Source organism: Halichoerus grypus, chromosome 6 (genome assembly GCF_964656455.1).
Source record: "Halichoerus grypus chromosome 6, mHalGry1.hap1.1, whole genome shotgun sequence".
In the NCBI taxonomy this organism is placed as follows: domain Eukaryota; kingdom Metazoa; phylum Chordata; class Mammalia; order Carnivora; family Phocidae; genus Halichoerus; species Halichoerus grypus.
The window spans coordinates 75,698,615-75,711,659 of record NC_135717.1 but is presented as its reverse complement, the minus strand read 5'-3'; the positions used below and the strand labels follow the sequence as shown (position 1 = coordinate 75,711,659).

The 13,045-nt window shown below is 45.5% G+C and overlaps 1 protein-coding gene across 17 annotated transcripts in view; it reads right to left on the bottom strand.

The window, feature by feature from the left end:
• Positions 1-13,045, bottom strand: part of MICAL3 (microtubule associated monooxygenase, calponin and LIM domain containing 3) — a 270,467-nt gene that overhangs the window by 87,091 nt on the left and 170,331 nt on the right. For 15 of the 17 annotated variants that reach the window (XM_078075384.1, XM_078075389.1, XM_078075383.1 and 12 more), the window contains 5 exons: positions 12,794-12,990; positions 10,098-10,210; positions 9,748-9,810; positions 9,088-9,261; positions 7,437-7,520 (listed from right to left, as the gene is read on the bottom strand). In XM_078075384.1, the coding sequence (XP_077931510.1) occupies positions 7,437-7,520; positions 9,088-9,261; positions 9,748-9,810; positions 10,098-10,210; positions 12,794-12,990 (631 nt within the window). The remainder of the gene's footprint in view (positions 1-7,436; positions 7,521-9,087; positions 9,262-9,747; positions 9,811-10,097; positions 10,211-12,793; positions 12,991-13,045) is intronic. The other 2 variants (XM_078075392.1, XM_036102490.2) reach the window with 1 other exon arrangement.

Below are 13,045 nucleotides of genomic sequence, written 5' to 3'. Positions count from 1 at the left end.
TTATAGTGAAGCTTGCTCTGGAACATGGTCACTATAGTTGTGAGCCTCCTCTGCAAGCCTTGTCTTCTCCTGTTTGGTGGTTTTATTCAATTCACCCCAAGTGGAAAACGCTGCCGGCCAGGAAGTGGCAGAGGGCAGAGGTGGTGTCCTGCTCACACACACACTCTTTATGCTCTGCAGAGCCCCTCACTGGCTTGAGCTGGGATTTCTGGGCAGAAGGAGATTCTACCAGCCTACAGTGAACAGAGATAGCAAATCTAGAGTGAAGCTGACTCCTTCTCCATAAAGGCCAGAAATGTGGCTTTGCCTCTTCTTATTGCCAGTGCTCAGAGAAACACTGCCTGCCAAGGAGCCAGCCAAATCCCAGCAATGATCAGGAGAAAAGATCCCACATCCTCTGCGGACTGCATGCAGCATGTGTAACAAAAGTAAGCCGGGATCCTCCGTGGCCCATGCAGCCAGGAGCCGTCCAGTCCCCAGAGAGGGAGAAGGGGGCTGAGAGCTCTGGCAAGTGTTAACTGCTTAGTTTCCTACCAGGTTCAGGGTGAAGTACTTGCAGGGTAGAAGGAAGAGGTACTGTCATGGTAAGAGAAGCCAGCCCTCTGTCCCTTTAGCTCCAAGCAGATGCACTGCACCCCCAGTTCAGAGCCCCCATTAACTTCATAGCTTTAACGGGTGCTCCAGATGCTCAGCCAGCTCACTGGCCCTCAGCTCAGCACATGGGGCAGGCTCAGAAACATAGGCCCGGGGCGGGGGCGGGGGGGGGGCGGGAATCTCTGTAGAAGAGTACCACCCACCAGAGAGAAATAAGACAGAAGGCAGCTCCCCGCCAGAGATGGCAAAGCAGTGAAGATGATGGGAAGACTGGGGGTGGGAAGGTGAAGGAGCAGGTGAGTGCACAGGCAAGATTATGGAATAGTGGAGAGAAAATCTTGGAAGAGAACATAAATGGTAACCCTTAAAGGTATCTAGACAGGAACCCTGCAGTGAAGAATCCAGAAAGCAGCTCATTGGGAAAATGCTACCTTTCCTCTGGGCACTGCAGCCCCAGACGTCTGACAGCTTCTCCCTGCCCATCTCTCCATCTCTCCTTTTCCTCGACACACTTCCCTCTGTTCTTCTTTGCTTAGGCACTGTTTCATGAAAAATCATCAGGACCTCATTAAATATGCATGCCCTGAAATGCACGGCTTGCCCTTCTCCATGAAAATGCCTAGTTTTCTTTTTGAAAGGAATATAGCCTGGGAAGAAGAAAGAGGCTGGGCACACACAGTGCTCGTGGGAGGAAGCAGCCCCTGCAGAAGGGAAGAAAGCAGAGCAAGGCTGTGCGTGAGGAGATGAAAGGGATGCCCTCTTTCCACCTCCATCCCAGTCTCTTCCCCCTCACCCAGCACCGATCCACGTGTGGTCCTGGCAGCACACAGACCGCCTGCTCCTCACATGGTAACAGGGTCTAGGGAGACAGCACTAGCTTCCGTAGCTGTGACTCTATTTCTCAGAGAGCAAAAGCAGAAAGAGAGGTAAAAATAAAAGAAAAAGGCCCATGTGAAATTAAGAGATGATTCTTCACTCTTGCTGCAGAGCTATACCCACTCAGGGACCAGGTTTAAGGGTAACAATAACAACCCAAAAAGTTTCATAAAATAAGCAGGCTTTTTAAAATGGGCATCTCTGCTATTTGTCAAATGATATGATGGCCAGGTGTATTCACTAATTGCCCCTTCAGTTTTTCAGAAAAGAGTAGCTAAACCTTTTCATTACATACCCGCATCTTGTCACCGCCTTCCTTCCCCTCCATCCTCTTCATACTTGCAAAATCCCTACACCAGTAAGAGCTTTGGCTCTCAGTATTTCTACCTCTAGAACCCTGATTATCAAAAGATAGAAGCAAATGCCACCTGCTTACTGATCTGAATGCTGGACAGATGAACGCTCTCCTGTGAATGCTATATACATGGGTCAACACGGTTAGCAACAAGAATTCTTGCTCTTGGCTGGGTGACAAGAGTGTGCACAAAGCAAGGGGAGCATGGACCATTCCCACCTTCCCTCTGCCCCACCACCACAGCGTGCCCCATCTGTTTGGCCCTCAGCATCCCATGCCACGGTTCATGCTCTTTTACCCTCTCATGGCGGGGACTCTGCTTGCCACGGCTGTCAGCATCAAGATCCCTGTATGTCTGTTGGCAACAAAGTAGAAACTTAAGCTCCATCCAAATGTTCTATATGGACCTACTAAGTGAGAGTGCCAGAAATTCAGAATTCATTTCAACACATATCCCCTGCCCCTGACAGATCCCCACCCCAGGTAACCACACTCCCATCTCTATCAAATCCCACGTCCCACAGTTGACCCTAGGACAACTCTCTGTCCAGCACTCTGTCCATCTGGCCTCCAGTAAGGTCAGCCACATATATAAAGAACTATGGTTAGTACCAAAGTGGAACAAACGTATTTCTTTCACACAGTGGCACAAGATCAGAGGCGTTCAATGGAAGGCTTAATAGGAGAGGCCGGTTAGGAGGGTGAAGCTTTCCACAACAAGACATTAGAAAGGAAAGGTGGGGAGATGGAAACTGTCTGGAACAAATGGCCATTACAACAGTCCAGAGGAAACTCCAGGGTGGGGAGTGGTCCCTGAACAAGAACACGGGACCAAAGCATTATTTGTTAAAGGGAAACGTGGACGACTGGAAGCATTTTCAGTCAGCAGACAGGAATGTGTACATGACAGGGATGGAAATCCTGAGGACAGGCATATGGCTGCCTCCACCGACCTGAGGAAACCACTATCAGCAATCACGTGGGGGAAGGGAAGGCTACTCTTATCACTCTTTGGATTATTGCTGAGGATTCAGCTTATGGCTGTGTGCTGGTGGAAAAACTAATCCAAAGCCTGTAATGTGGCCCATGGGCATATTGTCTCCACAGGCAGGATGAGGCCAGAGCTTGGGCTCAAGTCACACCACCCAGATTCAACTCCTGGCTCCATTACTTACTGTGTGAACTTGTACCAAGTGCTTGGCCTCCTTACCCTATGCCTCAGTCTCCTCATATGTAAAATGGAGGTGATAATAGTACCTTCCTTGTAGGGTTATTGTGAGAATTGATTGAGATAACACAGCAAGAACTGAGAATACCACCTGGATCTAAGTTTTAGTTCTTATGTAGAGATAAGGCATAGCATAATCGCTAAACCTACAGTGGCTAAGTTCTTAGACCCAGGTACACAGTGTGGGTCTTTAACAATCAGACACATTACAAGGGGTCACCTTTTAAATAGGCCACCTTAGTTGAGAAAATATCTTTCCATAGTTCCTGCCTTTAAAATTAGTATCTTATTTTATAGGGATATCCTACAAAGGTCACTTTATATTCTATAAATATACTTTATATAAGTATGCTTGTTGTCCTCTTTAATCATGTCTGTGGTTAACTGCTCTATAAAGCATTTTTCAAATGATCTGCCTGGAGTGTGAATGGGTAGACGGGAAGGGCAGGTGTTTGCTGGCCCAAGTTGGATAAGCAAGAAGCAAGGCTCTCCAAATTAGAAGGAACCAAATTCATAAAGTGAGGCCCTATAAAAGGCTTCCAAAAGCCCATCTTAATTATATCTCCTTGGGTAGCAAGACAAAAGTGGCTGCTTTAAATGAGGTTATATAAAAAATGTGTTGCTCTCCAGGGCTTTGGGGACTGTGCATCTGTGACAAATAATAGTTTTAGTCTCTGCTTGCATAGTTGTTTTGCTATGATGTGGGGCTAGATTAAACCAGCTAGTGTTTGAATGTATTATGTGCTATCCTGGGGTCTGATCGGGAATTGTTCATTTGTAGCAATAAGGTTGCTTCTGCTACAAATGGTCTTTCTGTTTTTTTTTTCTTGTTGTTGTTGTTGTTGTTTTTAAAGATTTTATTTATTTATTTGACAGAGAGACACAGCGAGAGAGGGAACACAAACAGGGGGAGTAAGAGAGGGAGAAGCAGGCCTCTGGCGGAGCAGGGAGCCCGACACGCGGCTTGATCACAGGACCCTGGGATCATGACCTGAGCCGAAGGCAGATGCCTAACGACTGAGCCACCCAGGCGCCCCTGGTCTTTCTGTTTTTTTAATTGTTAGCTCTGAAAAGAGGGAGTCCTGATTTGGTCTCTACCCTAGCCACCTACGCAGGCAGGCAGGAAGACAGAGACGAGGACCACAGAGCATGCAGAAAAGATCACCTGCTGGCTGCCAGGCGCCCGACAGGGAGGTGGAGTAGGGGGAGGAGAGAGTGTGATCACTTTTTTGGGGCAGGTCCGAGAACGCTCCTTTTCCCGTCGCTTTTACACCAACAGACACAAACAGAGAGAACAATGGTGAAACAGGGGCCATGTTTAGGCTGGTTCTGGAAGGATTAAGAGCATTCACCAAAGCCATCCCTCCCGTGCCTCTCCATCGTCCACAGCAATGGCTGTATGGTCAGGGAGGACAGCTTGTCACAGTCGGCGGCGGGCTTCCACGCCATACTCGCGCTATCTGGTAAGTGCAGACCACGTGGGTAGTATCTGTAGCTGGTCTTGGGGCAGAACTTGCAGTGTAACACTTTCTAAATGCCAGGGTTCAAGGATATATTCTTTGTTGGTTTTATCAGGGAAGTTGAGGATAGAAGAAATGAGCTAGGATGTAGGCAGAGAGAAAGGGCACACAGGCCACCCATCACGAGGGGAGTGTGGTGACCGCCTCCCGAGGGCTCCGTCACCTGTACGCCCACCAGCAGCGAAGTGGCACTCTCCCTGAGGGCCCGCTCGAGACAACACCCTGCCATGGCTTCCCTCTCCTCAGCCCCTGAGTGCACTTAAAAGGTTCTGGAAAACCACCAGGGAAATACAAGGAAGTACAGGAAACAGAATATAAGAATATAAGTACATCTGTCACTAACCGAACACCATATATATTCATGGATTATTTCCCCATTTTGCCCCTCTCCATTGTATTCCCTTCCCGTGAATCTGTGATTTAGAGAACTTTTCGGTACTTAAGAAACAATTACTTGTTTCTAGGCCAGAGGAATCCTCCATTTCCTCACGCCCAGAATGACCATGTGGGACAGCACACAGAGGAAGCCTGGGAGGGAGAAAAAGCTGTGGAGGTTGTGAGGCCAGGGGATACAGACCCCCTGTGTTCCAACCTCTCATGACAATTTACTTCCAAACCAAGGCTGATTAATGTGTAGTTTGCCTGCCGGACGCATTTCTGAGACCAAAAGGCAGAAGGGTGGAGAGGGAAGAGCCAAAGTGTTTACAAAGGAAGGTAAAAAAGAGAAGTCACTGGCAAGCAAAGTTGTTATTCATTTTCCCTCTTCCATACCATGACCTAAGTTAAAACCGATCCTTGCACCAACTCAGCCACCATTGATTGCTGTGCTTGCCACACCCTCCTGCCTCAATCCAAACCTCTTCAAGAAAAACAAAAAGTGAGTCATGGCAAGGTATCGCTGGTAAGCCCCCCCTCATTCCTAAAGGGAGCTAAAGAAGGCCATCGTCAGGATGAGTCAGAAGCAGAGGGCCAATGGAGTACACCACCAAAGTGCCTCTGTTCCCATGTTTCTGGAGCACCAGAATGTTACAGAATCTTCTCTCAGGAGATAAATTTACAGGGCCAAGACTCATGATACCATCCTTGATTTAGTGTTGAGGAAAAATTACATGTAACTGTGACTTACAGTTGTTTCACAGCCAAGTAAATTTACTATTCTCAACTCTATATAGCAATGATCTAATAGGATTTTCATTGCTCATGGTTTTTCACTCACTGAGATCTACCCAGATATTCTTTCCAACTGTAATCCCTGGTGCCCACTCCACAGAACCCAGGTTTGACTAGTGCCTCTAGAGCCTAGCTATATTCTACTTCACTGACTGTGATCATAAATTACCCAGATGACAACCTAGCTGTTACGTCTCCATGCAGCACCCTGCACAAGGTCAGAGGCCATCAGATGCTTCATAAACAGGGGACACACAAGCAGGCCCACAAACACCAAGCTCCTGATGATCCATCAGGTGATGAGCTGATATGCCAGTCTTCACCAAAACAGAGGCTTGGCTGAGCCAGGCTCCTCGGGTCACACTTAATACCCTTGAGACTTCCCAGCAAGCCAACCCAAAGCTGCTCTGGGCACATGACAGTTAAAGTCATCTGTTCATCCACTACATGTGTTACAACTGACTTCCCTTCCCCACTGCTCCTCCTATCTCAGGCGACCTTGTTGAACACTGTCAGAATCTAGAGTTTGGGGGAATCTAGTTTAGAGTTCATTTTCTCCTTCAGCAGATCCTCAACTAAAAATTACCTTTCAAATCATACACTCCACCTAGATTTCAAGGCAAAGCGTAAGAAAATAAAATGGATTTTCCAATGAGTCTTGTTTGTTTGTTTTCCAGAAGACCTCCTCCAAACACAGAGAAAGAAGCAGCTTGGCTTCTGTGTGAGTTTGGACATTGCTCCCCGGCTTCCATCTCAGCCTCAGGGGCCCTGCCTTTAATGTGGCATATTATTTAATTTAAAAGAGGTTAGAAAGGAAACTTTTGCCCTGAATGTAATTCAAATAAAATCCACTTGCCACTCCCCAGCACCTCCCAGCACTAGCTGGCGCTCGATAGCACAAGAAGAAATCGAGAGTCAGCTCACCTGACCTAGATGATACCAAACCACAAGACAGAGAATCCAGGCTGCACTCACAGAGGAGGAACTTGCTCAACTGTGACTTGGGAGAAAATACAGTAGAGGTCCCAATCCTTCTGATGAGTTTCCTATTATCAATGAGGTGCCATCCTTCCACCCTGTCCTATCCAATACTGCTTAGAAGCAGCTTTCTAGGAGATCCTGTGAAAAATTTACTGAAAATTTTCAAGGAATATTTTAAATGGAGACAAAACGCCAAGAAAATGCCCATGCTCATCTTTGTCGAGGGTCTGAAACAAATAAAAATCATAGTTTAAGATATTTCTTGGCTAACATTTTCTTATTTAATGTGAAAGGCTCCAATGTCCCAATTCTCAGCCTTGCTGAGTTCAGGATTCTCCCTCCACTAGTTAACAAGGACACATGTAAGCAAAAAGTCAACTTGGGACAAGGGCTATGGTGGTAAAACCGGAGAAGCTAAGGTATCTGGAACAACTTCCCATAGAGCTTCAGCTAGTGTCAACACCAGATTAACCACCTACTCTTTTAACTGATTTCTCAAATCCCAAGGAGTTAAACAAATCATACAATACAATCAGGACTGTCTGTTAAACTTTTCCCTAGAGCTGCTACTCAAATGAGTACAGAAGCTTCCTGTCCTCGGGAGCTAGGATTCTAAAGTGTAGGCCTCAGCCCTGGCTGACGCAGAGGGATGAGTAGGGTGGGAAGGCCCAGGGAAGCAGCACCCATTCTGGTCCCTGGGCAGCTCCTTTACCTGTTTCCACTGGGGGGTGGGAGCAGGGCGACCCTGCTCAGGAAGGCAGCAGGACGGCTGGCTGACCCCACGCTCTTGTGTCGGCTGTGACACACAGGCCAAGTATGGGTGGGGGACAGGACATGGAGACAAAACAAAATAAAATACATTAAAGTAGGAAAAGACACAAAAAAGATACTCACGGTGGACACACACACATCTAGGATCGGGGAGTGGGGGCAGACACAGAATTAATTCTTAGAAAGTTACATTTACAAAGGAAACAAAATACCCCAACCCCACAAACTAAAAGTAAATGCAAAAGAAAAAAACAAGGAAATCAGAAGCTGTAATTTTCACTCTCCTCTTCCCTAGCTCAAAGCTCTGAACCTAAACTACTAATTCTGGTTTGGAAAACTAATCTTTCTACTCAAAATGATGAACACAACCTTCCCTTAGGGGCAGACTTCCTCCCATGGAGAGCATTCCAGATCTCCTGAGATGGGGCAGATCCCGCGGTTGCTTGAGCTGCCAGGCAACCTCAGATGTCTACCAATGAATATTATTATTCCTCTCTATGAGCCACAATACATATGATTGGAGTGTAAAAATTAATAACCAAAGGCTAAATGTGAGAAGTTAAATTATGGCCAGACTCTAAGCAAAGTCATTATCCCCCCTCCCCACCCCTGGTCCTGAGAACAATGGCTGATATGTATGGAAAAGTTGAAGAAAGAGAGTAAAAGAATAAAAAGAATGGGCTCCCTTTCCTTTGGATGTTCTGTCAGGTCATTAGGGAGTTTTATAAGAAACTTCCTGTGTTAATCTCCAAATCCCAGGACCTCCTCTTATAAGAAGTCTTAGTGACTTTCAGGTAAGCAAGAGGAGGGACAAGACCCAACAAAGACATCTCAAGTCAAATGCTCCTGTCTAGCACTCTCAAGTTAGTATCCATGATGACTCTTTAAAGTGTTCATAACTCCTGACCTAGTTCGAGGATAGCCTATGAAAACCATCTGCAACACACAAAAGAAGATTTATCACAAGAACATTTATTATCTCTGTACTTTGTCATGAAAGATGAGCAACAACAAAAACATCCAACACTAGAGGAAGAGTGAAGAAAAGCATGGTACACACACATATTGGAAGATGCTTGTAGAGTTTGGAACAATATGGAAATATGCCCAAAGTTGCATGAACAAAGCAGAACAGAAAGTGTATATTCCGAATGACCTCAATGCACTGAAAACAGACTAGAAAGAAATATAACAAAATGTTAACAGAATTAGAGGTGTCTTGATTACCTTTATTATTTTCTCCAGGATTTTCCTCAATAAGCATCTACCTCTTCTATAATTCAAATATGTGTGCACATACGTGAGCATATAAATATGTATAGATATATATAAAACTTTAAATTCCTCTTCTGAATTTTTGCCACAAACACCTCAGACATGAATGGTGAGGAGAAAGCAGTGCTGAAAGTATAGGAGGAGCTTATAAAATGCTTTTCTCTGCCACAGTCAGACAAAGAGAAAACCAGTTATAGTCTTGAGCGCATGAGTGCTCGCTGAGACACACCCCATCCCACTTCATTTGACTGAGAAGACCCCTCCTTCCTATATGGCCAGACCAAGCGTGGATGGGTGAGATACGAAGTGGGGTTTACCTGTCTCCTCATGCCAGTGGACTGTGGGGGTGCATTCTCTTCAAATTTGGCCAGCAGCTGGGTCGCCATGTACTTCACTTTGTTCTGATTGCCAAGGGCCACATCCATCCTCCTGTCTGTCAGAGTGCTCACCAGTGTGGGCCTTCCTCCTCTGTAGCCCCGGGGCGTGTCCTCCTGACAAACGTCAACACCCAAGAACCAGCCTCGGTTAGAGGAGCCCCCTACAAATGCCCTTCCCTCAAAGAAGGAGTGAAGCCAGTGCGTGGCATGGTGGTTGCTATTTCTGCTTTAGGTTAAGCTTAACAGCTCTCTTCAAGGTTCTACCATCAACATGCAGTCAGCAAGACTTTGGTGCATGGGGCAGTACAAAGAGGTACTCGGACTTGGGCTGGTGTTGTCCTATCTCAGGAAAGCCACCGCCCCCGGCCAAATGTAAACTTCTAAAGAGAGAGGAAAGCACTAGTGCACGTGTGTGTATGCTCCTTTAGCTGCTCTCCGAAACACTGAACAAAAGCAACAGCCCACTGAAAGAGCAGCTGCCCACAGAAATTCTCATAAAAATGAATATGAAAAGATCTAGCAATACCAATTTGGAAACTGACTTCAGCCCAAAAGGGCAATTCAGTATGACTACTCCAGCAAATCCCAGATAATTCTTACCTCTTCCGACTGACTGGTCTTTCTCCTCTTTCCAGCACCATCCAAGTCCTTTTCCTTTTTATCCTATACCAAGAGATGAGGGAGACTGCATTATCCTAGTCACCATACCTCGCCTTTAGGTTTGTAGCAGGTCAAAAACCTCTTCCATTTTTTTTTTTTAAGATTTTATTTACTTGACAGAGAGAGAGAGAGAGAGCACAAGCAGGGGGAGTGGGAGAGGGAGAAGCTCCCGCCAAGCAGGGAGCCCGATGTGGGGCTCGATCCCAGGACCCCAAAATCATGACCTGAGCCGAAGGCAGACGCTTAACCAACTGAGCCACCCAGGTGCCCCAAAAACCTCTTCCATTTACCTTGGGAGAACGCTTCCGAGAGATGGTCTGTCCAAGTTTGCTGAGGAAGGAGATGGGGGATTTGGTGCTGGCTATAAGAACTGCTTTCTCCTCAGCATTCAGGTCCAGGGCCTCTGTGAACAGGAAGCAATGTTGAGCAGAGCCCTGGAGGGGGCTTCAAAGTACTGACCAGAACTACACTCCCTGCAGGCGGCTCATAGAACCTCAGAAAACTCTAAAGGTTCATCTGCTTTGACAAAAGCAAGAGGAACTCAGCAGGAAATTCCACTAAGGTCTGGATGTTGACCTTTCTCTTTTCCATCCATGTTAACAGAACCAACTCTTTTTTCCAGTCCACTTCGGTCACAAAACCCTCCACTTTTCCTTTTCAGAAGTTGGAATCTGCCTATGATTGTTAGTTATAACAGACTGCTAAAGCCTCACCTTCGTGATAAAAATTTCAAGGTAGAGGGAGAAAAGGAGGAAGGGTATATAGCTTAGGGTCATTGCCTTTGATTATGCAGACTCCATATACTTAGGTACACAAAATGGGAAGGCTCTCCCTAAATAGGTATACTGATGTTAGAGTTGTGGATTCCTATTATAAGAACTGCATATCTGGTCAGAAAAAGCCATGGACATCTATAAGAGTACATAGGCTAGAAGACACTGGAGAACCACAAACTCTGTGGATTCCAATGTTTTATTAGTAACAATAGTAATTTTAAAAGTAACTGAAACTAATACTATATTGCTAATATTAAATGCTTCTGTTTGCCAAACATTCTCCTTAGCACATCACAGTTTTATGTTATATGTACATAAAATCCAGTTTATGGATGAGGAAACTGAGGCACAGGGAAATTTAGTAACTTGCCTAAGGTCAAACAGGTGGAAGTACTGGGAAATAAATCCAGGTTGGGTACCATGGTCAACACTCTAAAGCATTACGTATACTTACTCCAGGGACAATAAATGACAACAGGAATATTTTTTTTTGGTAGCATTCTGGTAGACTGAGGCAGCAGGCTGAGGGCCAAAGACGGAAAAACACCAAAAGGTTGGAGAAGAGAGAGAAGGCAGAGAAGGAACGGTTACAGAAGAAAGAGAATGAAGCAAACAAGTACAGGACCAGAGAGGCCAATGAGAAGACGGAATTTCAAGAAAAAGGACATAATTCCATAGTGCTGAATAATGCAGAAAAGCCAAGTGCGTGAGCGATGCAAAATGAGAAAGGAATGAGGATTTGGTGATTCTTCATGACTGTAGAGAGGAGTTTTGGCAGAGCAGTAAAAAAGAAGCTGGGCTGCAAAGTGTTACAAAGAAGTTACCTTAGAAGGTAGAGGTCCTCACCGATATGAGGAATTCTTAATCTCAGGAAACAAACTGAGGGTTGCTGGAGTGGTGGGGGGTAGAAGGGATGGGATGGCTGGGTGATAGACACTGGGGAGGGTATGTGCTATGGTGAGTGCTATGAATTGTGCAAGACTGTTGAATCACAGACCTGTACCTCTGAAACAAATAATACATTATATGTTAAAAAAAAAAAAAAAAAAAAAGAAGAGGATAGCAGAAGGGGAAGAACGAAGGGGGGGAAATCGGAGGGGGAGATGAACCATGAGAGACAATGGACTCTGAAAAGCAGACTGAGGGTTCTAGAGGGGAGGGGGGTGGGAGGATGGGTTGGCCTGGTGATGCATATTGGGGAGGGCACGTTCTGCATGGAGCACTGGGTGTTATACGTAAATAGTGAATCATGGAACACTACATCAAAAACTAATGATGTAATGTATGGTGATTAACATAACATAGTAATAATAATAAAAACAACTTATCAAATCACTATGTTGTAAAAAAAAAAAAAAAAGTCTCACAGAGGAGGAGTTCTTTGTGATGTTATTTTTACTTGGAAAAATAGTTTGATGACCGAGTAAGTTTGGGAAATGTCCAGTTACAGAAAATTATGTGAGCTTAACTACTTCAGGATTTTTCAGAGCCTTTAGCTTGTTAAGGTACACTGTGATTCTCTAAGGCGGAACAATATAAGGTAGCATTTTTCTAATGTATGTGACCAAGGAACTCCCTCCACACTCTACTGCCCCTTTTTTTCTTAACTGAAACTCCAGTTAATATTTTAAGAAATGACGGCTCTTTGGGGCGCCCGGGTGCTCAGTCTGTTAAACGGCTGCCTTCAGCTCAGGTCATGATCCCAGGGTCCTGGGATTGAGCCCCGCGTCGGGCTCCCTGCTTGACGGGAAGCCTGCTTCTTCCTCTCCTGCTTCCCCTGCTTGTGCTTGTGTGTGCTCTCTCTCTCTCTCTCTCTCTGTCAAATATATAAATAAAATCTTTAAAAAAAAAAAAAAAGGAAGGTAGAGATCCTAGTAAGTACTAACCACCTTTCAAAAAGCCTGGTTCGGAGAGAAAGGGTATGAGAAAGTAGTAGAGTCAAGGCAAACATTTTGCAAAGGAATGATTTTTGCATATTTATAGATTTAGTGAGAAAGTTTGGGAAAAGAAAGAATGGCTGAGAATATACTAGTAGAGAAGGAAAAAATAATGGAGCAAAGTTCTAGGGCCTTACTCGGACAGCCAACATAGAGTAAGTGCAGGTTTGCTTTTGGTGGTACTGATGAAGGACATGGTTAGAAGAAAGAAAAGCCAGGCAACAACAGAGAAGAAATGGAGGCCTTCCATAGCAGTGCCCACCAGCCCCTTACCACTGGAGGGGAGTGAGTCCTTGAACATCTCGTAGAACTGAGTCAGGTACATCACCATAGAAAGCTTGTCAGGCTCTCCCACCGAGGCCATTTCTTTGCCTGTCATGATGGGAGAAATGCCCAGCTCCTTCTCGGCAATATCAAAGGCCAGCTGGTTATTCTTCTCCACATTTTGCTCATCCAAAGAATCAAAATCTCTAAGAAACAGAATGAGAAAAACATATCAACAAGGGCTGCTTGTCCTCAGGCCAG